At 54.5% G+C, this 23,611-nt stretch overlaps 8 protein-coding genes across 8 annotated transcripts; 5 read left to right on the plus strand and 3 right to left on the minus strand.

Annotated features, from left to right (window-relative positions):
- Positions 1–5,183: 5,183 nt before the first annotated feature.
- Positions 5,184–8,049, plus strand: BZA05DRAFT_391444 (uncharacterized protein). The gene is made up of 4 exons (XM_051482975.1): positions 5,184–5,448; positions 5,519–6,081; positions 6,134–6,255; positions 6,321–8,049. The coding sequence occupies exons 2-4, from the start codon at positions 5,679–5,681 to the stop codon at positions 7,734–7,736; spliced, it is 1,941 nt and encodes a 646-aa protein (XP_051341694.1). The 5' UTR covers positions 5,184–5,448; positions 5,519–5,678; the 3' UTR covers positions 7,737–8,049.
- A 475-nt stretch (positions 8,050–8,524) lies between these two features.
- Positions 8,525–10,004, minus strand: BZA05DRAFT_424634 (DNA replication/checkpoint protein; the record flags this gene model as incomplete). The annotated part of the gene is made up of 3 exons (XM_051485921.1): positions 8,525–8,848; positions 8,887–9,791; positions 9,854–10,004. 3 exons carry the CDS (start codon positions 10,002–10,004, stop codon positions 8,525–8,527), a joined length of 1,380 nt encoding a protein of 459 aa, XP_051341695.1.
- Positions 10,005–10,150: 146 nt separating this feature from the next.
- On the plus strand, positions 10,151–12,025 carry BZA05DRAFT_238913 (eukaryotic and archaeal DNA primase small subunit). Its single transcript, XM_051479890.1, has 3 exons — positions 10,151–10,522; positions 10,593–11,344; positions 11,414–12,025. The coding sequence occupies exons 1-3, from the start codon at positions 10,233–10,235 to the stop codon at positions 11,932–11,934; spliced, it is 1,563 nt and encodes a 520-aa protein (XP_051341696.1). The 5' UTR covers positions 10,151–10,232; the 3' UTR covers positions 11,935–12,025.
- Positions 12,026–12,218: 193 nt separating this feature from the next.
- Positions 12,219–13,390, plus strand: BZA05DRAFT_443047 (guanine-N(1)--methyltransferase; the record flags this gene model as incomplete). The annotated part of the gene is made up of 2 exons (XM_051486821.1): positions 12,219–12,626; positions 12,695–13,390. 2 exons carry the CDS (start codon positions 12,219–12,221, stop codon positions 13,388–13,390), a joined length of 1,104 nt encoding a protein of 367 aa, XP_051341697.1.
- A 261-nt stretch (positions 13,391–13,651) lies between these two features.
- On the minus strand, positions 13,652–14,686 carry BZA05DRAFT_466189 (Tat binding protein 1-interacting protein-domain-containing protein; the record flags this gene model as incomplete). Its single annotated transcript, XM_051487785.1, has 7 exons — positions 14,569–14,686; positions 14,457–14,513; positions 14,366–14,401; positions 14,226–14,317; positions 14,112–14,169; positions 13,741–14,060; positions 13,652–13,684 (listed from the first exon to the last, which is right to left on the minus strand). The coding sequence occupies exons 1-7, from the start codon at positions 14,612–14,614 to the stop codon at positions 13,652–13,654; spliced, it is 642 nt and encodes a 213-aa protein (XP_051341698.1). The 5' UTR covers positions 14,615–14,686.
- Positions 14,687–14,781: 95 nt separating this feature from the next.
- On the plus strand, positions 14,782–18,086 carry BZA05DRAFT_391457 (helicase C-terminal domain-containing protein). Its single transcript, XM_051482976.1, has 8 exons — positions 14,782–14,953; positions 15,069–15,163; positions 15,220–15,389; positions 15,444–15,586; positions 15,642–15,711; positions 15,762–16,166; positions 16,216–17,384; positions 17,533–18,086. Exons 1-8 carry the CDS (start codon positions 14,820–14,822, stop codon positions 17,954–17,956), a joined length of 2,610 nt encoding a protein of 869 aa, XP_051341699.1. The 5' UTR covers positions 14,782–14,819; the 3' UTR covers positions 17,957–18,086.
- A 1,158-nt stretch (positions 18,087–19,244) lies between these two features.
- On the plus strand, positions 19,245–22,469 carry BZA05DRAFT_333800 (uncharacterized protein; the record flags this gene model as incomplete). Its single annotated transcript, XM_051480702.1, has 7 exons — positions 19,245–19,355; positions 19,526–19,656; positions 19,711–20,046; positions 20,106–20,437; positions 22,057–22,106; positions 22,166–22,237; positions 22,305–22,469. 7 exons carry the CDS (start codon positions 19,245–19,247, stop codon positions 22,467–22,469), a joined length of 1,197 nt encoding a protein of 398 aa, XP_051341700.1.
- Positions 22,470–22,826: 357 nt separating this feature from the next.
- Positions 22,827–23,543, minus strand: BZA05DRAFT_472270 (ribosome-assembly protein 3-domain-containing protein; the record flags this gene model as incomplete). Its single annotated transcript, XM_051488007.1, has 3 exons — positions 23,289–23,543; positions 23,147–23,230; positions 22,827–23,093 (listed from the first exon to the last, which is right to left on the minus strand). The coding sequence occupies exons 1-3, from the start codon at positions 23,484–23,486 to the stop codon at positions 22,827–22,829; spliced, it is 549 nt and encodes a 182-aa protein (XP_051341701.1). The 5' UTR covers positions 23,487–23,543.
- Positions 23,544–23,611: the final 68 nt, after the last annotated feature.

Below are 23,611 nucleotides of genomic sequence, written 5' to 3' on the forward strand. Positions count from 1 at the left end.
ACCGTTACATAAGATGAGAACTGTCCCCACCACTTCAGACAACCGTGCAGCCAAGCTGTTGCGAGGCAAGCCTCGCCCAGCCGACGACGGCTGGGCAGGGACGGCTGGTAGCCAGCCCCGTCGAGAAGGCTGTTGGATCCGAGAGGAAGAATATGTTATGCAGATGGTTGGAACTTGGGGATAGAAGCTCACGATACGCAAGGCACACCACAGCCAGCCAGGGCTGACCTGGGCTAGCAGCCAGCCAACCCGTCGACGAGGCAGTTGGATACAAAGGATACGGTAGATGGATGGACAGAAGCCCACAGTTCGCAAGGCCGGAATATCTCTCTTCATACGAGAGCACTCCTCAGGTGAGAATTATCCTCGCTGATTCCAACTACCGTACAGCCAAGCAGTTGCGAGGCAAGCCTCGTCCAGCCATCAACGGCTAGGCGGAGCTGGCTGGCTGCCAGCCAGCCAGCCACCCCCGTCGACGAGACTGTTGGATCAGAGAGCAAGGACACGGTAGATGGTTGGGGACGGAAGTTCACAGTTCGCAAGGTTGGAACGAAATGTGGCATACTTCAGAAGAGAACCATCCCCGTCAATTCCGACCACCGTACTACCACCGCGCAGCCAAGCTGTTGCGAGGCAAGCCTCGCCCAGCTATCAACGGCTGGGCGGAGCTGGCTGGTTGGCAGGTAGTCAGCCAACCCACTGACGAGGCTTTTCCATCCGAGAGGACGAATATGGTAGATGGTTGGGGATGGAAGTCCATAATTCGCAAGGCTAGGAGCCAGCCAACCCACCGAAGAGGCTGGTGGATCTAAGAGGAAGGATATGGCAAATGGCTGGGGATAACAGTTCAGTTGCTCGCAAGGCCGGAATTACGAGAGAGCTCCTCAGATGACAACTATCCCCGCCAATTCCTACCACCGTACAGCCAAACTGTTGCGAGGCAAGCCTCACCCAGCCGCCAGCCCACCCGATCTGCGGGTCTATTGGATCCAAGAAGAAGGATATGGTAGATGGTTGGGGATAGAAGTTCGGTTGCTCTCATATACGAGTGCGCTCCTCCGATGAGAATTGTACCCGCCAATTCCGACCACTGTATAGTCAAGCGGTTGCGAGGCAAGCCGGGGCTAGGAGACAGCCAACCCACCGAAGAAGCTGTTGGATACAAGAGGAAGGATTCGGCAGATGGTTGGGGATGAAGTTCACTGTTGCATTGATCGCGAGTGTGTCTGTACTCGCTTATGCTGGTGCTTTATGCCTGGCTGGCCAAACTTCTCCCCTCAGTCGCTGCAGGATGGCTCGCTTCCACATGATCCCTCACATTCACACCCTTTTCTTCCGCAGCGGGCTCTCATCGGCGCTCTTCAAGCGCCGAGACCCCGCCGTCGCTGACGCCGGCGAGGCGAGGCGTCGCTGGGATGGGGCAGCGCAGAAGCAGTCTGGAGGTCAGAGAGATTATCTACATAACAATCAATACGATCAAAAGAAGGGGAGAACGACAGAAGCGACTTTGAGCAAGGTTTCATACGTGGATCCGGCACCTTCGCATCTCGATCACTCGGTCACTCGGTTTCTGGCGGGTCGGCGGTGTCTGTAATCTGTAATCTGTGACATCCTACGGCGGAACTGGCTGGAATGGTCAGATTCAATGTGGTCGCCATGGTCTAGCATGTAAGGCCGTATGCGACAGTAAAGTATTTTATCTCTCTCGCTCTCGTCTGGGACGGACGTACAGAGCCACGTACTAAAGTCAGAGGCGTTATGTAAGCCTTATATAAGATGAGGAAATTATATAGGCCTTCTATAAGCCACTCATAAGCACGGCCGACTCATAAGGCTTCCATAAGGTTTAAGCACTGCCACGCAGTGTATAGGTAACAGCGTTTCTGGCAATCTCGGGATCCCGGATTCCCTGAGTCAGCGGGGCCGATGTCCGAAGACCGAGAGTATCCAGCCCACATAGAGCTATGCAATAAAGTCACCGGCATTATAGCAGCCTTGTATGAGGGCGATTTTGACAGACCCCCTGATGAGAAATTTTTACTATTAGTATTTTTTTCCCGTAAAACTTAGCTTAATCCGGGTTTTCAAATTACAGGTCATATTGTCGGATAAGGCTTCCACAAGCCTGAGTGCGGTAAGAATTAGTCCCGATTCATAAGCCTTCTGTAATGCCTACTAGCCGCGACGCTTATGAGCTCATAAGGGTTTCATAAGGATGCTATAGGGAATGTTGAAAAATAAGGGTTAGTAAGGCTTATACTACTCTCGTAAGGCTTATTGAAATCCTGAATACTTATCACTTATCGATGCGGTTCCGTACCCTTATATACCTAAACTACTTTCCGTCTCCGCTCCCCCCTTCCCATACCCTCCGCCGCTACTCACTATGCAGCTCACCCTAACGCTGTACACATAGATCTACAGATGCTGTACCATCCATTCCACCATCCTCTAGCTGAGTCCAGCGGAGATTTCTTCTTCCGTGGGCGAGAGAAAGTGATGGGGGAGCTGTCTGCGGAAGAAGGAGTTGTCAGCGAGATAAGAAAGTAACAGGTGACTATCAGCAAGATGAGGAAGTGACGGGGGGCTGTCAGCGAGAGAAGGGGTCGTCTGTAAAAGTGGTTGGTGGCATTGATGTTTGAACTTGGAAAGTTTGTAGTGTAGTGTGGGGGGTTGTGGGGTTCGACGGCATAAGAAAGTTCGGAGTAAACTCAGTGGGCTGGGCACGACATCTCTGTTGCAGAGCGGTGGGAGAGCTGCCAGCGGAAGGGGGGCAGAACCAGCGGTGGGGGTCCAGCGGTGCCGCGTGCTCTCTTAGCCGTCTGCGTCTGATTCTTCGGCGTCCAACTCTCGGGGTGCCAGTGCTAGAAGAATATAAGGCCGATATAAGAATTTCCGTGTCGAGCAGTCTGATTTTCGCATATGCGCTATGGATCCGTAAAGACGATAGAACCCATAGGCCTGAATAAGGCTGATGGAACGCATATATCATGCTTGTGAAAGAACAGGGCTCATAGAACGCATATATCATGCTTGTGAAAGAACAGGGCTCATAGAATGCATATATCATGCTCGTGAAGAAATCAAGCGTGCGAAGCTCTAAGGGTTTTCTGTCTCAGGCTGATATATCCCATAATGCTTCGCAAAATCTGCCAGTTTCACAGTCATCATTGTACGCTAGGGCTGTGCATGTCAAAAATGACTACATACGCCTGAGGAAGGTCCTAAGAATTACAGTGAGAAGGCCGATTTATGTGCTGGTGGTTTTCGCTGCATAGGCATTATGTAGGAGCTACGAGAATTATAGGGTTATGAGAACATATGCCTTATTTTGACATAACTCTTACGGAAACCTTATGAGTTTCACGTGCTTATGAGTGGCTTATAGAAGGCCTGAACAATTTCCTCATCGTATAAGGCCTATATAAGGCTTCTGACTTTAGTACGTCGCTCTACATGGTAAGTATACGTTGTAGCAGCAGCTACAATCAGGAAAAATCCTTTCACATCACACTTTTTGAGTCCGGCTTCGTGTACATCACCGTACCGTCTGCTTGGTTACGTATCAATTATCACTCGCATAATCAATCCGAGCAACTGTCAAGAAAAGTGGTATTCTGAAGTAGTGTACAGTGTATCAGACACGACAGAAGAAATGCATATATAGAGGAAGGGGCGGGTGTGCCTCAGATAGAGGCCGCTCGCCGCCGCTCGCCACCTCTGTGAGAACGGATAACGGAAATCCGAGTGATCTCGTATGATGCACTACACACACAGAAGTTCGTGATATTATGACAGCAACTATTGTAATATCTCACTCGTTGCTTCGTCGCTTACACAGTCATAACGGCGGGAAGCACTGGCCGCCTACCACTTCTCTTTTATGACTTCTCTCGAGGCCTTCAGACTCACTTACTACAATACTTGTTCATGCTTTTTAACAGACGTTGTCTGTAATCTGTAGCCTGTGCCGGACGTAGGCACTGCTACACTGTGTATAGCGTTTGCGGTAATCTGGGCATCTAGGATTCCCGGAGTCAGTGGGGGCCAATCTAGAAGGCCCAAGGTATCCAACTACACAACATCTCCGATGAGACGGTGTCGGAAGCGGTGCCGTCTACTCAGTCAGTCAAGCATATACTATCACTCGGAAAATCGATCCGAGCATGTGTTGAAACAATAGAGTAAGACGCAATCGTGAACCAGTGTATTATTGAAGTGTAAGGTCTCGTGAGAGTAGTAGATATGAGAATAGGGGCAAAGGCCCGTGCCTTCTACCATGGCTATGCTAAACAGATATTGCAACAGTATGTAACTCCGGTTTGACATTCAGTCATCGGTCATGTCGGTACGGTTGATCCTCTTCGCTGCACGTGATTCCTCTCATGTATCACGGGTAGGTACTTGTGTAGCGGTAGCTAGCAGGACAATCTTTTCACATCATTCTTTGAGTCCGGCTCCGTCGTACATCACCGTGCCGTCTACTTGATTACGCATAGAATATCACTCGACAAATCGATCCGAGCAACTCCGGTTTTATATTCGGCTATCGGTCGAGTAGAGTTTGTCGGTGGATGGTTACTCCCATCGATACACGTGATTCCTCTCCACGTATCACGGGCGGCATCGGATGCGAAGGATCTACGTAAGCCTGGGACTCACGCGGATGATGCACTGCAGGGATAGTACCAGCCCCCCACCCACGGTCGAAAGTGTGGGGAAACGTAGGGCGTCATTCCCCCCGGTGACGCGCACAATTCGATGGTGATGGTGAGGTCAAGGGCGGGCGTTGTCTCCGACCCCGGAGTTCCCGCGTACGGGGGTCGAGACACGGCATGCATGCGCTGTGGGTTGGTGCATGACCATCAGGGCACGGGGTTTGCTCGAGAATATTAGATATCAGATATCTCGTTTGGCCGAGAGTGGTCGTATCGAGTCTACTATGTATCGCCGAGGGTATGCCCAGACTACCTATAAGCACGTGCGCGAAAGACTTCCCCGCAATGGCGAGTTGCTTCATGGAGATCACTCGGCCATGTACCAATATATCTTACGAGTATGTGTGAAACGTTACCGATGCTCGATTCGATGGCCATCTGATCTCGATGGAATTATCCGACTGGCCGTCGAGGACTGGGGGAGTCGAGAGTACTTTACCAGCGGCCCGGAGAGCGAGAGGGCGCGGGACAGATAAGACTGCATGGAGTGGATATTCGGCACCCCGCCTTCTGCCTTGTGTCACATCTCCCGCCATAACAAAGCAGCCCAGGGCTGTCGGTCAGCCGATGCTGAATTCTTCTGCCCGCCGTACGCGTGGGCAGTTTTCTTGAATGACCGAGGGCGTTGCTATCATTGCGTGCCTGGAGACGGCCATCAAAGCCGGACCGCGTCGGCTGTCACTGAGAGGATACCAGTGCCGCCGGATGATTGGATACCTACGCGTCGTAGGTGCCGTACCCTAAATGTTGGCGGCTGGGTGTTGCGTCGGATCATGGCTGATGGTCGTTTGACGTGCTAGATTTGGAGTTGTAAGGTTCAGCTAGCGTGGCCACCGTTTCGCGGCTCTTGTCACAACCTCGTTCTTTTTCACCTCACCTCCACCACCTTGCCTCCTCCTTCCTCCTCCCCTCTCGACCCACCACCAACCACAATCACAACACGACTAGAGTTTGTGCCTCATGAGTTCCATTCCCGCCCAGCCTTCGGACTCGACGATGTCTGCCTCCACTCCTCCAACCGACTCCGTCGACACCGTTCCCTCCACCTCTCCCAACACCGCTACAACCACCACCACCACCACTACCACCACCTCCAACCCCACCACATCTACTTCCAGAACCACCATAATTCCCGCCCTCCCCCACCACCCCCACCACAGCCGTACCAACAGTGCTGCGCGACGGAGCATATCCGCCGCTCAAGGTCAAAATCAGCTTCCCGCAACAACGAACGGAAATCCCGCTAGCAACGCTATGCCGACCCCGGTCCCCGCAAAACAGTCTCACGTGCAGCCCCCAGGCATTCCCGTGGGGCCAGGTGTGCCGCCTTTCGAGGGCTCTCGGAGTCCACCAGGCAGCAAGAGTGAGTCGCATTGCAGATTCCCAGGTGGCGGCGTCTAACGGTTCGCAAACAGACTTGAACCACGTTCCGTGCAAATTCTTCCGTCAAGGTGCCTGCCAGGCGGGCAAGGCTTGTCCGTTCTCCCACAGCACCGATCCAACCACCGAGTCGGCGCCGTGCAAGTACTTTTCCAAGGTTGGTGACAGGATTTTCACAATGTGCGACTCCGGGGAAGAGCTTGATTGACACGATCGCGACAGGGCAACTGCAAGTTTGGTGCCAAATGTGCTCTTGCGCACATCCTCCCCGATGGCCGCAGGGTCAACCGTCCTTCCATGCATGGCAACAACGGCGGTCATAACGGACACAACCACAACGGCCACCTCCACTTTGGCCGTATGGACCCCGCTTACACCAGCCACCGGTCGGCTCTCCACAACTCGCTCATGCAGGCGAACAATGTCGGCCACCACACACCGACCCATTCGCTCGGTGGCGCGGAAGATTTCCCGGCCCTCCCAGGTCAGGCGATCCCGCAATCCGACCAGCAGCAGCAGCACCACCAGCAGACTGCGCCGACAGCCATCCCCGACACTCAATTCGGATCCCCGCGGGACGGATTGGCCATGTCCCCGCTTGCATCGTCGCAGAGGACTTTGGGACCACTCGACGCTACGCTCCCTGCTTCAATCGACAGGTACGACTACAGCTACTACGCCAAGCATGGTCCGTTCGCGTCGTCGGTTCCAAACACGTTCGGAGTCGAGTCTCCTCCCCCTTCGCTACCAAACAGCGTCAGAGGCGAAGCCACTATCAGCGCTCTACGGAGATCGGCGTTTGGCGAAGACGACAGTGGAGAGCTTTCAAGGTCCGCTCAGCTCCGGGAAGGATCCCTCGGAGAGAGGATTCTGCATTCATCGGCCGCAAGACGCAATAAGGTGTACTCTTCGAGCTACGGGGGACCGCAGACCATCTTCAACGGATTCCACGGAATGGGAACCGCGAAGGACAACGGAGCGATCGATTCCTCCGAAGGAGCCTTCACCTTCGAGGAGGACTTCTTGCCCGAGAGCTTGACTGACTTGCTCACTCCGGCGGAACGCAACCGCAGAATGTCGAGGACCGACGAGGAGGGCGCGGGTGGACGCAGCTTCACCGCTCCGGGAACCCCCGGTGACACGTTTGGATCTCCGATCGGCTCCCCAGGCAGCTGGGGCCCTCTGATCAACCGCCACAAACGCGATGAGGACCACTCTCAGATCTCCGGCTTGGGACACGTCGGCTCGCCCTTGAGGCATACCTACCTCCACTCGGATGCTAACCCGATCGTGCGTCGTACTGTTAGCGACGGTATCTTCGCTGGTTCTCCCGGACGTGGCATGAGCGGAGGTATCTCTGCCCTCACTCAGAGCTTGAAGTTCGGCAGCTTCACGGAATCCGATACGATCGTTTCTCCCAAGAATATTGCGATCAGCGGACGTCCGATCGAGCGCACCACCTCTTCTCCCCGCCTCGGCAACAGCAAGGTCCACCCGATCGATGAGGAGCCCGAGACCCAGTTCAACCTGGAAGTCGAGGAAGACGGCCCCACAAAGCACATGGGAGGCTTCTCCAGTCTGGGAGGCATCACCGCTGATCGCTCCGGGCTGGGTCTGGGCAAGATCTCTTTCGGATAAATTGTTACGGGTCGGATTGCATCATAGAGGGTGGCATAGAGTGCCTTGCTTTCTTTTTTTCCATGCTACAGCATTTACTGTTTGGTCTTGTCATTTTATACCACGCGGGCGATTTTATGCATTTCGAATCGGAGGTGGAGAGGAGGATGACTGCTCTGTACAGGGAGGATCTAACTTTTACTTTACTTTCTACTATACCCACGCACACAAAAGGGGATACCTACTGGAGCACAACGCGGGATTCTTTTCATTTCGTTTTTCACAGATTCTAAAAGCTTAAAAGTGTGGGTTGGCCTGGTGCGGCAGGGGTGGGTGGGGCGGAGTTGTCTGCTTTTCTTTTCATTTTACTTTCAATACTTCTACATGTGGGGGAATTTTGGCCTTCCTCTCTCTCTCTTTCACTCAAACGCTAAATCCTACCCGTATCCGTGTATGTGGTTATCCCTTCTTTTGGCTTTGGTTTTTCTCTGTTCACGTTTTTGGTTTGTCTGTATGGTAATTCTGTTTGATGTGGGGTTTGAATTTGGCATCGGACTTGGGAATGAAGAATCCGTGATATGAGTGATATCTGGTGAATCTGGGATTGCACCGCAGAGGGCGGTGGGATCGGAGATATCCGAGAGATTGCGGATCCTTGCACGTCATCTCAGCGATGGCGATGTTTTACGTCATTCACAGACATGGACGACATTGGGCACATGCACTCGTGTATTACGATATTCTATTCTGTACAGTTATTAGGTACTCTATGTGCTCTCATGAGCAATTACGGCTATAGTACACTGTCACTACCTCCTCCTGCCACCGCCGAACCTACCGCCTCTTTTACCCTTGCTGTTCTTGTTCTTGATGTTGAGCTTTCTAAAGTTCATGTGCGATGTAGCGTTCGCATCGATCTTGCGAGTTGCGGCAGGTTTCTTGGCCTTCTCCGCTGCTGCTGCTGGCTTCTTTTTGGACTTCTTTTTGGAGTCTTCTTCGTCGTCGTCCGAGGATGAGTCTTCGCCATTTTCGATGTCCGAGGGGATGGGTGGTTGGTCGTCGCCGCCTTCCGCCGCTGCTGCCTCCGCCTCCTCGGCTTCCTCTGCCTCGTTGTCGCCGGCTTGGGTACCAGGCTTGACAACCACGGGACGCACTGTAATTTCGTTAGTACGTCAAAGAGGAGCGAGGAGGGTGTGGAGAGCGTACTGATGACCCTGCGATGCTGCCTCTTGAGCCCCTTCTTCTTCCAGACCTTGCGCTCCGTGCCGTCATTCTCCTTGCCATCATCCGAGTCCTGCAGCGTATCCTCTACGAACGCGCCTGGCGGCAACGGCGGCAACTCCACCTCATCGAACAGGGGCTCGTCCTTCTTCTTCTCCTTCCTCTTCGGCACCTCCAACCCCGCCGCCTCCATCTCCATCTCGCGCATCGCCTCCTCATCGTCGTCGAGCGCATGCGCCTCCATCTCCCTCAGCTCCCTTAACATCGAGCTCAGTCCGCGCTTCGGCATCGGCGGCGGGCGCCTCACACGCGGACTATCGGCGCCGTCCTCCTCCGCTACCTCCCGCGGCTTCCACTCGCGCAGCGCACTCGGCGTCGCGAAGATGTCATCCTTTTTTCCCGCGACCTCCGCCAGCTTCCTCTTCCTCGGCGTCGAGAGCGCCGGGGAGACCGACACGCGCTCGCCGCCGGATTTCGTCGGCGTGCCGAGTCCGGTGATCAGGCGCTTCGCGGACCGTGGTGGCGTCGACTCCACGTCGATGAAACTGTCGAAGATACCAAGGACCTTGCCGGTTTTTTGCGGGGTGGGGCCGACTTGGTCACGTCGCCCGAATAGTCGCTGCCGGCGGATACTGAGCGGCGATTCGTAGATCTCGCTGTTGCTCCATGGGTTCGCGGAGGGGTTTTTGGTCGGCGTTTGGGTTAGTGCTGTGGGTGAGGGAGCAGTTGGCGCTGCTGGTGCTGGTGCTGCTGCTGTTGCGGGCCGCGAGACGGGGGAGGACTTTTTCTTGTCGGTGGAGGTAGAGGAGGAGGAGGAGCCGGAGCGGAGACGGGCGTATTCTTTGTATTTGGCAGCTATACGTGGTTATGTCAGAACAGGCTCCGGAAGGAAGGGAAGAATGAGGGAGAAAAAATACCTATCTCCCTGTCGGCTTTGGTTTCATCGCGGGTTGGTTTCCGGCCGTCGTGGGCTTTGGCGAAGGCATGTTCCCAGTCCTTCAACTCGACGCGTAGCTTGGTTATGCGCTCGGATTTTGACGGTTCTGTGGGGGGCGGATCGGAAGGCATTTGGTAGGTGTAGTGTGGAGAATGGTGGTCACTGGTCGGTGGTGTTTTGTTTACGGAACAGGGAGAACGCGAGGTGGGCTATGCCTGGTCAGCCAAGACTACTCGTGTAAAAAACAATCTACGCGTCGCGTTTCCCCTGCAGTGCTAGTTATACTTGTTATTCCACTCGCACACGAACCATTACACTCGATATAGAAAGTCAACCACAACCACAACTACTACACGGCCATGTCGTCCTCCGAAGAATTAGATCTCCCCGATGCCCCGCCCGTCATTGACCCCGCATCGGACGATGATGGCAGTGATGATGTCAAGGTCAAGCCGGAACCAGCACCGTCGTCTCCACCCGCCGCCGCCGGCGACAACAAGAAGGCCATCGAGAGGATCTTCGACGACGACTCGGACGCTGAGGGAAAGAAGGATGTCAAGGTCAAACCACAACTCGAGGACTCCGACGATGAGGATTACGGTGATCTTCCGGATGCGGATCTATTCGAGTCTGAGGCATTGGCGGAAGTGTACGCTCCCCGCTCCCGTCCTGAAGAGAGAGAGAGGGGATTGTGTGGTGGCTAACGGGCGCAATTACAGGCCCTCAAGGTCAACAGATTACTCAGATCCACAAGTGATGTATGCGTTCTACCAGCGTCTCTTCCCGTGGCGGATCCTCTTCCAATGGCTCAACCACTCACCAATCCCCACGCACGACTTCGGCCACCGGGAATTCGCCTTCACCCTGCAGAACAGCGCGTACCTGCGCTACCAATCGTTCCCGACCTTCGAGACGTTACGCAAAGACGTTCTGAAGCTCAACCCAAGCCGATTCGAGATCGGCCCGGTGTACAGTGCGAATCCGCGCGACCGCAAGTCGTTACGCAAAGCCGCATTCAAGCCTATAGCGAAGGAATTGGTCTTCGATATCGATTTGACGGACTACGATGATGTTCGCACGTGCTGCGATAAGGCGAATATCTGCAATAAGTGCTGGCAGTTCATCACCGTGGCTATAAAGATCATGGATGTCGCGCTCAGGGACGATTTTGGGTTCAAGCACATCATGTGGGTGTACTCCGGGCGGAGAGGTGCGCACGCCTGGGTGTGCGATAGGAGGGCGAGGGAGATGGATGATCAGAAGAGGAGGTCGATTGCGTCGTATCTGGAGGTGGTTAGGGGTGGTGATAAGTCCGGGAAGAAGGTGAATCTGCGCAGGCCGCTGCATCCGCATCTGGCCAGGAGTATGGAGGTGCTCCGTGACTCGTTCGGTCAGAATATCCTGCGGGATCAGGATCCGTGGCGGGAGAACGATAGGGCGGAGAAGCTGCTCGACCTTCTTCCCGACAAGAGTATGCCATTCGCCCACTCAATACCTTTTCTCGATCGATAGTTGGCTGACACTGCTTTCCGCAATCCAGCGCTCGTTGCTGAGCTCCGGAAAAAATGGAATTCACTTCCTGGCCGCTCCTCGACCGCGAAGTGGAACGATATCGACGCACAGGCCAAAAGCGCCAGTAAAACCCTGGACACACAGAAGCTCCTCACGTCGAAGCAGGACATCGTGTTCGAATACCTCTACCCCCGGCTCGATGCCGAAGTCTCCAAGCACCTCAACCATTTGCTGAAGTCTCCATTCGTCGTGCACCCGGGCACGGGCAGGGTGTGTGTCCCCATCGACTCCAAGCGTCCAGAAGATTTCGATCCGCTGGCGGTCCCAACTGTTACCAGTCTGCTCAAGGAAATCGATGAGTGGAATGGTAATCATAAGGAAGACGGCGAAAAGGGCGCCGAGGAGAAGATTCCGGATTATGAAAAGACTAGCTTAAAGCCGTATGTCGAGTACTTCCGACGATTCGTGGCAGGCATCGTCAAGGAGGAGTCGAAGGAGAAGGTTAATCTTAAGCGGGAGAGGAGCGCGGTGGATGCTATGGAATATTAGGGCGTCTTCTTTTTTGGTTGTTTGTGGTTCTGTTCTATCTAGGCTTAATGAATGATGCTCCGGTGGTGGAACGTGAGCGCGTGAACAAGGTCAACCCTAAATTTAAATAGATATCCGCAGCTAGAGTAACTAGAGTCATCTTGCAGCACCGCATGCCCCACTACCGGTACCGATTTTTGACCTGCCTCGTCGCAAACCTCGTTCGAGTCACACCCACCACCAGATATCTCGCATCGAGACACTTGCAACCTCACAGCCACCGTCTCACGGCCCCATTCGCATCAATGGCCGACCAAGCCGAACCCGCAACTGCGCCCGTCGCAGTGACCGAGACCCCCGACGCGCGCACCACCTCACCGCCCACGACCGAGGGCACTTCCACCGCACCTTCCACCACCGAGGACACTGCCACGGCGCCCCCGCTGTCCAAGAACCAGCAAAAAAAGCTCGCAAAGCAAAAGCGTTTCGAGGAGACGCGGCCGGCATGGAAGGCCGCGCGCAGGGAGAAGGAAAAAGCGCGGAAGGCGCGCAAGCGCGAGGAGAACGCCTTGAAGCGCAAGGCCGAGGACGAGGCGGCCGCCGCCGACGAAGGCGTCGAGGTTACCAAGCGCGTCAAGGTCGCGCCGCCGAGGGTGCTCGAGGATATCACCCTGCTCATCGATTGTGGGTTTGATGCGTTGATGACTGAGAGGGTGAGTGCCCAAGGGAGGGAGGGAGGGAAGGGGAAAGGGTGGGAAAGGGCTGATGGTGTGGTGTGTAGGAAGTCGTCTCGATGTCGTCGCAGCTCACGCGATGCTATTCTGCAAACCGTAATTCCACGCGGCAGTTCAAGATGCATGTCTCGTCGCTCAACGCGCGCCTGCTGGAGCGGTACGAGGGGACGCTGCAGCACCAGCACAAGAAGTGGAAAGGCATGACGTTCTCTCACGACCCATACCCGATCACCGACGAGAACCGCGAGAACCTCGTGTACCTCACCGCCGACAGCGAGAATACCATCTCCGAGCTGGAGCAGGGTAAGACGTATATCATCGGCGGAATCGTCGATCGGAATAGACACAAGATGCTGTGCTTCAATAAGGCGAAGGAACAGGGTATTGCCCATGGAAAGTTGCCCATTGGAGAGTATATCAAGATGGCCAGTAGACAGGTCTTGACCACTAATCAGGTGGTCGAGATTATGTGTGAGTGGCTCAAGGAGAAGGATTGGGAGAAGGCGTTTATTAAGGTTATTCCGCAAAGAAAGATGCCCGCCCTTAGGAAAGCGGGCGAGGGCGAGGGTAAAGAGGACGAGGAATATGATGAAGAGGAATATGCTGAGGAGGGGCAAGAGGAAGAGATTGTAGCGGAGGAAACGAAGCCGGAGGTGCAGCATGAGCAGCCAGAGAAGATGGAGGTTGACTCTGTAGAAAATAAGAAGGAGCAGGAGGAAAAGACGGAAGCACCACCGCCATAACCTGGATCTTGTACAGTAATATAATCACATCCTTCAAATGTACAGACAAATTTCCGCACCGAACCGATCTATGTACAGTGTCAGTGGGCACATTCTTATCAAGAAGCCGTCTCATACATGCTGAGTCACTTGTCGCTTGAAATATTTGCCCGCATCACCAGAGATTGCTCTGTTTGCCTCATCTTAGACGATCAAGTGTTCTAGGAGATGTAGCGATTAAAGTGTCTAAAAAGTAAATGGTATCAAACTGGCCGTGGGCGCCTAGATCATATCCCCCTCCAGTCCCGCATTTTCCTAACCGCGCATCAGCATTAGTGTCTTCCTGCATTCATGGCCGCAACTCGACTTACCCACAACTCCTTCACATCTCCCTCGTAGCCATCACACACCATCCCCCAAAACTCCCTGAACTGCTTCCTGCGTCTAGCATACTCCTTCTCTAGGAAGGCATACTCCTTTTCGGCAGCAGCGCGCGTAGCCGGATCCGCAACCGGAGTCTCGGAGACAGCACGGAGTCCCTTGAGCGTCTCCTCCAGCGCCGCAGCCTCGGCCTCGACGACCTCGATGGAGTCATTCAGTGCGTCAATGCTGGGCGTGGACTTGAGAGCCGCGAGGGAGGCGTGCGCGGCTTTGATGGAGGCCTTGAGGGCGGCGGTTTCCGCCTTGATGCCTGAGTTTCTTTTGTGAGGTCGGTGAAATGCGACTGGAAGGTGGGGAGTACCTTCGATCTCCTCATCCATCGCCTTGAGGTCTTCTTCGCTGGAGTTCTCGGTAGGGCTCTGGAGTGGCGTCAGATGTTGCGATTTTAAAGCTCATCCTTTGGAAGGAAATGTACCTGGATGGCGTGGTACACAATTTGCTTTCCCGAGACCCTTCCCTCGATCTGCCCGCTTTCGTGCATCTCCTTGAGGATTTTGGTGGCAGTCGCTGTGGGTCATTAGTCCTCATACACGGCTGTAGCCAGTGGTGACAAACCTTTGGTAACAGCATTGTGAAGGTTGGAGCTCACGTCTCCCAACAGCTTTCGTTAGAATATGCAGACTTAAGAGAAAAACTAGGGGTATACCCGCAGCGGAGTAAGGCCGGTTCTGCTGTTCGAGGTACTCAAAGATCATCTCCGAGGCTTTCAATTTCAGTATAATCTTCCAAGAAGACAGGATGAATGACGAAGATAGTACCTTGATCGCCCTTGAACTGCTCTTTCTTCTCTTTCTTGGGCGGCATCTTGGAAGTTTATTTCGCTATCGTGGTGGTCGAGTGGGTTGGAGGTGGATGGAATGGGAGTGACGAGTTGGGTATGTCAACAGCTGTCACTCGCCCAATCACCTCGATCACGTGCCCGTCAAGCTAGGTAGCACATTAACGCGTACCTCACAACGCCCATTCCGATACAGCAAGAAACCGAAACCCGCGCCCAACTGTAACTACCATGGCGGACGCAACGAAAACGCAACGTGACTTTCATCACCCCTACACGCCGTACTCCATACAATTGGAGTTTATGGACGCCCTGTACGAGGCAGTGGAAAACGGTTGTGTGGGCATCTTTGAGTCTCCGACTGGTGTGTTTACCCACCGTCGATACCACCACCCATGTCGGGCAAACGCTGACGAGTCGAAGGAACGGTACATTGTATTGATCCAAAGCAACGGTCGTGCCGAGGCTGACGCCGAGAAAGGGAAAATCTCTAAGCCTGATTTGCGGTGCCTTGACTTGGCTTCGAGACCATAAGAGTCGTGATCTCGAGGCGCAGTTGCAGACTGAAGATGGAGGTACTTTAGTCCGCAGGACCCAATTGAACTCTGTTACTTACGATCTTGCTGCAAAGACTCCGACGAACCAGCTTGGGTCCGCGAGTACGCCGTTAAAGAAAAGAAGGAACAGATCCTGCGGGCCAAGACAGATCTCGAGGAGCGGCTGAAGGCCATTCGGGACAAGGAGGCGAAAGAGAAAGTGTTGAGTCTCCGGGATAACGATACGAGAGCGTTTAAGAAGACGGTTTGTTCCCGTAAATCTGGAGGTGGTCTGAGACGGAGGCTAATGGGCAGGTAGAGGAAAAACGTCGAAGTAGAATTGGAAAATGATGATGAGGCCCAGTTTGTGCTGGATGATTACGAAAGCGACGATGAATTCGGCTCAAAAAGACAGAAGGAGTCGGATGATTACTCGCCGGCGGTGAGGGAGCTCATGATGAAGTGAGCGGCTTGGTCGTGTGGGTGATGTAAGTGACTGACGTACTGATGAACGTAGGCTCGGTATGCCCGACTCCGGAGCACCTCCAAGGGAAGATCCGGAGATGGAACTACCCGACGAGACGAAAGTAATCTTAATTCTTCACAGTGACTTCCCGAGTGGCTGATGGGGTTGTAGATTTTCTTTTGTTCACGCACACATTCCCAGCTCACACAATTCGTTAACGAATTACGGCGAGTGGATATGCCACCGTCCTTTTCAAGCGGAGACGAAGAGCTGCGGGAACAGATCAAGCACTTGTCACTAGGATCACGGAAGAACTTGTGCATTAACCCTGCGGTCGCAAAACTGAAGAGCGTCACGGCGATGAATGAGAAGTGCCTAGATATGCAGAAATCTGGGACGAAAGGCTCCGAAAAGCGGTGTCAATTCTTACCCACTAAAGAGGATCAGGTCGTTGTTCGAGACTTTCGGGATCACGCACTCGCAACTATCCGGGATATCGAGGATCTTTCGAAGCTCGGGAAAACTATGGGGACTTGTCCGTATTATGCTGTCCGGGCGGCAATCAAACCAAGCGAGGTTGGTACTATCATCTGCTTATATGGGTTCAATACTGAATGGTAACCAGATAGTCACATTACCTTATCCCCTTCTCCTACAGAAATCTGCCCGGGAAGCACTCGGTATCTCTCTCAAGGGCCATGTCGTCGTCATCGATGAAGCCCATAACCTGATCGATGCCATTTCATCGATCCACTCAATCACCGTGACACTCACACAGCTTACACGATGTCGAGAACAACTGGAAATATATCTTGCCAAATTCCGGAACAGACTCAAAGGCTCCAACAAGGTGTATGTGATGCAGATCAGTCGTCTCTTGGGTGGATTGGCATCTTACCTCGAGGATTTGAGCAACGGAGGCAAAGAGGGCGAGGTTCAGCCTGGCGATCTTCTTGCTGCCAAGGGAACAGATCAGATAAACTTCTTTAAACTGCAGAATTATCTCGCTGAGAGCAAACTGGCGAGGAAACTGGAAGGATATCTCATCCACACAGAGCAGAAACAAGCAGAGCAGCTTCAGCGTCGGGGCAAGCCGGCGGAACAAAACAAGCCCAAGGACTCGGTTCCTATGCTCACACATCTCCAGGGGTTTCTGTTGGCTTTGACCAATCCATCGGACGAAGGCAAAGTTTTCTACGGAAGGACAGAGACCAAAGATGCCTGCTTCAAATACATGCTCCTTGACCCGGCGTTCCATTTCCGAGGTGTCGTAGAGGAAGCGAGGTCTGTCATCCTCGCCGGAGGGACGATGCAGCCTATGCAGGACTACACGACGCACCTCTTCCCTTATCTTCCCAGGGAGAAGATCCGTACATTATCCTGCGGACACGTCATTCCAAAAGACAATCTCCTTGCCTGGCCAATGGCTATGGGACCCACCAAACGAGAGTTCCAGTTCACGTTCGATAAACGTATGGATCCCAATCTGATCGCAGAGTTAGGCAGGGCAATCGCCAACATCTGCACGGTGGTACCTCACGGCGTCGTCTGTTTCTTTCCCAGCTATGCGTATCTTAGCTTCGTCATTGCGCAGTGGCAGAAGAAACTGGGCGAGGGCTTGTCGGTATGGGATCGGCTCGGCCAGAAGAAAGAAATATTCCAAGAGTCGAGCGAGAAGAGCAGCGTCGAGGAAACTCTGGCGGAATACGCCCGGGAGATTGATTCTGGCAAGGGTGCACTTCTGTTGAGCGTTGTCGGAGGCAAGATGAGCGAAGGGATCAACTTTAATGATAAGTAAGTCAGCCTTCCTCTTGCAGCTATGCAGTCGGAGATTGTTCCTCCGCGGGCTGGAGGGCATTCTCTGCATAAAATGCAGGTCAGATTTTTCTTCTTCGAAACTTGGTCCGTATGCGTTTCATGCCTAACATTCACCGGTGCACAGTCTTGGCCGCGGAGTAGTCATGATCGGACTCCCCTTCCCCAACGCGCAGACGCCGGAGTGGAAGGCGAAGCTACAGCACGTGGAAAAGGTTGCATATGATTCCCTCGATGAAACCTCGGGATCCCTGTCTCAAAGGCAAGCCCTGGCCAAAGCCGCTGGGAGAGAGTTCTACGAAAATGCATGCATGCGGGCCGTCAACCAGAGTATCGGCAGGGCGATTCGACATAGAGAGGATTATGCAACGATCATCCTCATCGACAAACGATACACCGGTCAGCGCATCCAGGACAAATTGCCAGGCTGGATCAAGACAGGTCTGGTCAATTTCGATGTTTCCAAAGGTGAAGGGCAGTTTGGGGATTTCATGAAGGGCTGCGGAGCTTTTTTTAGAGGGAAGAAGGCGGGAACGGAAAGGACGGGTTGAAGAAGATCTGATCCTGGGAGTTGGAGAGCGCCGACGATCATCGGAAGCCTGGCTATAGGGAGAGCCTGTCGCTGGCCAGTCATTGTACGGTGATTGGTCGGGGACATAGATCTTAAAGGGTTTTGTGAGGCGCCGTAGCCGTGCATTCTGCTAGATCCTCCGTGACAAATCCGCTACAGGCATCGTCCATAAACCTATTTCATCACTCACAAGCGTGTACGCCGATAGGTATCAGGTCGCTACCTCTCGGTTGACCGGGTCGAGATGACGGCGGAGACTGACAGGAGGGCAGCCAGACCTGAGGCTTCCGCAGAGTGCTTACAGAAGCTTATTCTCCCACCAGCTGCCTATGACGATGTTGTAAGCCGCCAGCTTGTTTGGTCATGGGTGGTCTGCGACGGAGGGGCCCGGTACATTATGCGATGCCAAGTACGAGCAAAAACACCGGGTACCGATGCAGGTACATACGCCTTGACTTCAGCTGCCAACAAGACAGCGGAGTCGCCCGGGTGAGTAGCGGGGGCTCTGGAGGAGATGAAGAAATGCCCTCGCTCTCGCACTCTGAGGATTCTTCACTACAGCGCTGTGGTCGCAAGGGTAAGCGGCGGCGGCGCTGGGCGCATGCTGTAGATATGCAGGGATCGTTGAAACCGAACCTAAAACCCAAAAGCGACGCCCTCCATCCTTCGCTCGTACCCGGGCCCAAAGCACCTGTAAATTTGCATGCATTTCAGTCGCTTAGATACAATCCAACTTTGCTTTATCTGCAGCCGCCTATCGTTCGGAACCCCCCGCGGCAATGGCTTCCTTCCCAGGAAAACCCCCACAGCCTTGATTGGATGTAGCGCATCGTTACAGCGCTCTGGGTCGAAACAGACTCGACACGTTCTGAGCCATGGAGCCTGGTTTCGAGTCCTCGGCCATCACGAGTGTCCGTATTCAACACTTTTGATACCAGCTGGCAGAGCCAGACGCCACCAGTCGCCATGGAGGGGACAGCTGCTGCTTCAGCCTCTCCGTCCATCTCTGTTTTTAAGACCACCTTCTCCCAAGAAACCGGACCACTTTTTTCCTTTCTCTTTCGTTCTCTACACCACTACAGCTTCATCTGTACCATCTCAAGTTTGCTGAACAGGTGCCGGGGTCGTTCTTTTGCGTTTTAATTCCCCTCCCCCACCTTTCCTTCTTCTGCACTCGCCGGCCGAGATTTTTTTATTCTAACATCATACGTTGATCGTTTATTCTATACCCTCTTTATATTCCTATTTTCGAATTTTTGAGCTTCGAGATGTACGCCAAATTGCCGTTACTCCTTCTGCTATCCGCTGGGCTGGCCTCCGTTTCCACTGCATACGCACCACATTATGGTGCGAGAAGTATAAACATCGTTCCGAGACAGGTATGGTCCACGATCGAATATCTCTTCCCTTCAAGATCGGGAGCTAACTGTGGGCCTAGAACCAGCAGGCGGGAGGAAATGGTCGAGGTGGTGGTCGAAATGGCGGTGGCCAGAACAACGGCGGTGGTGGCCAAAACAATGGTGGAGGCCAGAACAACGGCGGTGGTCAGAACAACGGCGGTGGTCAGAACAACGGTGGAGGAAACGCAGCATTAGCACTCGATCCCGCAAACGTTCAGGAAGCCTCAACGCAAACAGGCCAGGAGGGGGGCGGTGATCCAGCGCAGGCCGATTCAGTGACGTATGTAATCTCTGGCTTCTTTCTCTTGATGGATCACTAACGATGCCACCGTAGCGACGATGCAAACTTCATAAACTTCTGCACGGGCAAAACGCTCACCAACGGGCAGCAAGTAACGGGCGGATCCTGCAACGGCATAGTGATGGGCGACATCCCATCACAGAACAACATGGTCTCGTCGATCATCGTCTCCCCCGCGCCGGGCGAGGACATTGCCGCGGACACGGCCTTCGACATCACCGTACAAGTCGCCAATCTGGCCGCGGGATCGTTCACTAACCCCGAAAACACATACTACGCGGCGCCGCAGGCACTTAATGGCGGGAATATTATCGGGCATACACACGTCACCGTGCAGGACCTGGGGAACAGCCTGACCCCGAACCAACCGTGAGCTCCCTCTCCCTCCCTCCTTCCCACGCTTTCACGAGCACAGCTGAGAAAAACAGACCGGACGCAGCAACATTTGCCTTCTTCAAGGGCATCAACGACGCCGGCAACGGCAACGGCCTGCTGTCCGCCAACGTGGCAGAAGGCCTTCCGGCTGGAAACTACCGCGTGTGCACTATGAGTAGTTCCTCGAACCATCAGCCGGTGCTCATGCCCGTCGCCCAGCGCGGTGCCCAGGACGACTGTACCAAATTCACTGTTGGTCAAGGAAATGCCGGCAACGGGCAGGGCAACGGGCAGGGCAACGGGCAGGGCAACGGGCAGGGCAACGGGCAGGGCAACGGGCAGGGCAACGGTCAAGGCAATGGACAAGGCAATGGACAAGGCAATGGTCAAGGCAACGGACAAGACGCCGGACAAGACGCCGGACAAGACGCCGGACAAGGCAACGGACAAGGCAATGGACAAGGCAACGGACAAAGCAACGGACAAGAGCAAGTTGTCGCCGACCCACCGGCGGCCACCGACCCACCAGCGGCCACCGACCCACCCGCCGCCGCCGACCCTCCCGCGGCCACCGATCCACCGGCAGCCGACGCCGGCCAGAACCAAGGTGATGGGCAGAACCAGGGTGGTGGTACTGGTGGCGGTCGACGAGGCGGGGGCCGTGGTGGCGGCAGGAACCGTGGCGGTAAGCGCCGCGGTGGACGCTTCGGCGGCGGGTTCAAGTACCGCCCGCGAAACGCGAGACGTGCTGGGTTGGTTTGAGGGTGCTACAAAGTACTGTCCTATCCTATTTTTTTCACAAGAGAGCGGGAGTGAGGAGGGGCTTCAAGGCGTGCGAGTGAGGGGGGGAAGGGGTTATTGTAATATTTTTTCTTTTCTTCTACTACTTCCTATGGGATGTAAACTGTGTTTACTTCCCTAGGCTGGTACGGGTACGGGTACGGGCATTTCATTTGTTTGGGCGGGCTCCGGTTCACGGACATGTAGGTAGATGTAGAGAGCAGTAGGTGGTTTACTGGGAGTGATGTCAACGCCGAAGAAGAAGTGCCACTGGATGAGCATGATGTATGTACCTATAGTCTACTGGGGAACGAATGGCGAGAATGAAGATCTATCTATCTACTACCGGTATCTACACGCTGGCCCTTACTGTAATTGTTGGAATCCGTGACTGTGACTGTGGCGTTTGCTTGCGGAGTTGGAGTTGGAGTTGGAGATGGAGTTGGAGTTGGAGTCGGAGTTACGGTTACCCAGGTGTTACACAGACACGAGACGTTTCGTCGTGCAACGGAGCATGCAGGAGCCGGGGTTGGTGGGTGTTACGGGAGACGAGACGAAGATGATACCACCAGCGTCTCCCGCCGCAGCAGTAACAGCAGGCGAAACCGTTTCTTCTTCTTCTTTGCACTTTGGGTTGTGGTGGAGAGTGTATAGCAGTTATGCTTAACTAACCCCTCCATTGCGCCGACGCCGACCTCGAAGCCAGCCAGCTAGCCAGCCGGAGCCGAAAAAGAAGCGCACGGACCAGGGATCGACGGATTCGTTTCCGTTTCGCTCCGTTTCGTTCCCCGCACCGACGACGGCGGCACCTTCCCTTCTCACCACCACCACCACCAGCTCCACCAGCACGCCGCCGCCACCTGCACTGTTCATCACGAGGAGTGCGCGTGTGAGTGAGAGAAAGAATAGGGAGTGCAAGCAAGGAAGGACAACGCACGCACGCCATCCAATCCCCTCCCTTCTTCCGAGCCTCCCCCACCTCAACGCTTCCGTTCCTTCGAACCACTCTCAACCAACCAACCAACGCCCACGACTGCAACTGCGAACACACCCACAAACCAATCCCCACCCATCCCGCACGCAACGCGCCGCTAAGAAAAAAATATATATTACATAATCCCAGTCCCAGTCCCGGCGGGGCCCAAAAAAAAAGAATGTCCAGCGGTAGCGGTAGCGGCGGAAACAACCACACCGCCGGCGGCGCGGCGGGGCTGCCGCCCCAAGTGGCAGCCGAGCTAGCGGGGTACCTGCGGAGCTCGCTGTTCACGCCTTTGGTATCCTCACCCGCCCGCCCACCTCCTGCGCTGCGCGTGTGCTAATGGCTAAACTACAGAGCTCGAATATCACGCGTCTCCGGCAGGAGTGCGAGGCGTCTATGGCTACGCAAAAGGATTTGGTTCAGGATGTATTTCTCCCACCTACCTAGATTCGCGTGCGCCGGTGGGGTTGCTGATGGTAAGGTTGGTGGGCAGGTGCAAACGCAGATTTCGGATGTCATAGAGCCGACGGCGGAAAAGCTCATCCCGATCGCAGAGGAGCTGAAGGATGTGTACCGGCAGATCGAGTTGCTCGAGGTATCGATCGTTCTTTCCTCTCTACAGCGGATGGGTGGATGGATGAGTGGGCTGACTGACTGACTGGGTGGGATGGGTAGGCGATGGTGGCACGCACGGGCGAGAGCATAAAGCAAATGACATCCAAGGTGGAGACGACAGAGGCGGCGCTGCGCCGCGAGGAGCGCGCACTGAATGATGGCCGGCCGCTGGCAATGTGGAAGGAGCCCGAGCAGGTCAAGATGTTCCGCGCGAAGGAGTTTATTGAGGGCGGGAGGATGAAGGATCCTGCCGTGTCGCCGCCGGCGAGAACAGGGACACCGGTCATGGCCTCATAACCATACCATACCATGCACTGCACTGCACTGCACTGGCGACGAAATAAACGGAAGAAGAAGAAGAAACTTTTATATCATTAAGGTAAACTGGTATGGTATACTACTAAGAGGTGGTGGACCCGACAACAACCCGCTTCTCGGCCGCATCAAAAATGTTGATTCCCTGCTTGAGCGCGCGCACAAGCATGGGCAGCGAGTTGGCGCCAAAGTCCTTGGAGAGACGCACGGCATTGAGGTCGTCGCCGAACTCGCCCGTCAGCTGTTGCATGTAATATTCTTCGAAGCGGGCGGCAGCGAGCGGATCGTGGAGGTCGCGCAGCGTCGACGGGATCGAAGAGCTCTGCAGTTGTGGGCGTTGTGCTTTAGCTTCCTGTACATACATAGTCGCGAAGAAGATGAAGAAGAGGAAGAGGAAGGAGATACCTTCTCTGTAAACGCCTGTGCCGCACTCGTAGCCTCCAACTCCGCCTCCTCCTCCTCTGAATCGTCTTCAAGGTCGGAAACATCCTAATCCCCAGTCAGCCTACCCACCCACCCACCCCCGCGCCATTCCGGAGCATCGTACCTTCATGACCACCTCCTGCCCCTTCTCCTCCTCCCCCTCCTTCTCATCCTCGCTACTCGAGCTGTCGCTCGACTCGCTGGAGGAAGAGACATTCCCGGTGCGAGCATTCCGCCGACGGCGCTTCCGCTTCTGCTGCTGCTTTGCGTCGCCGCCAGCGACGCCGGCACGTTTCGTGCTTGTCGTTGTTGATTTCGCCATTCGGAGTTGTGTGTGCTGCGGTGGATGGGGGACGCGAATTTTCGATGTGGGGATGAGTGCAGGCCGTGTAACGGTGCTAACTTATTTAGCGGCAGTGGGCTAGTGGGTTTGGGCACGAGTGATAT

The sequence above is a fragment of the Tricharina praecox genome (genome assembly GCF_024521635.1).
Source record: "Tricharina praecox strain CBS 144465 chromosome Unknown BZA05scaffold_6, whole genome shotgun sequence".
Taxonomy (NCBI): domain Eukaryota; kingdom Fungi; phylum Ascomycota; class Pezizomycetes; order Pezizales; family Pyronemataceae; genus Tricharina; species Tricharina praecox.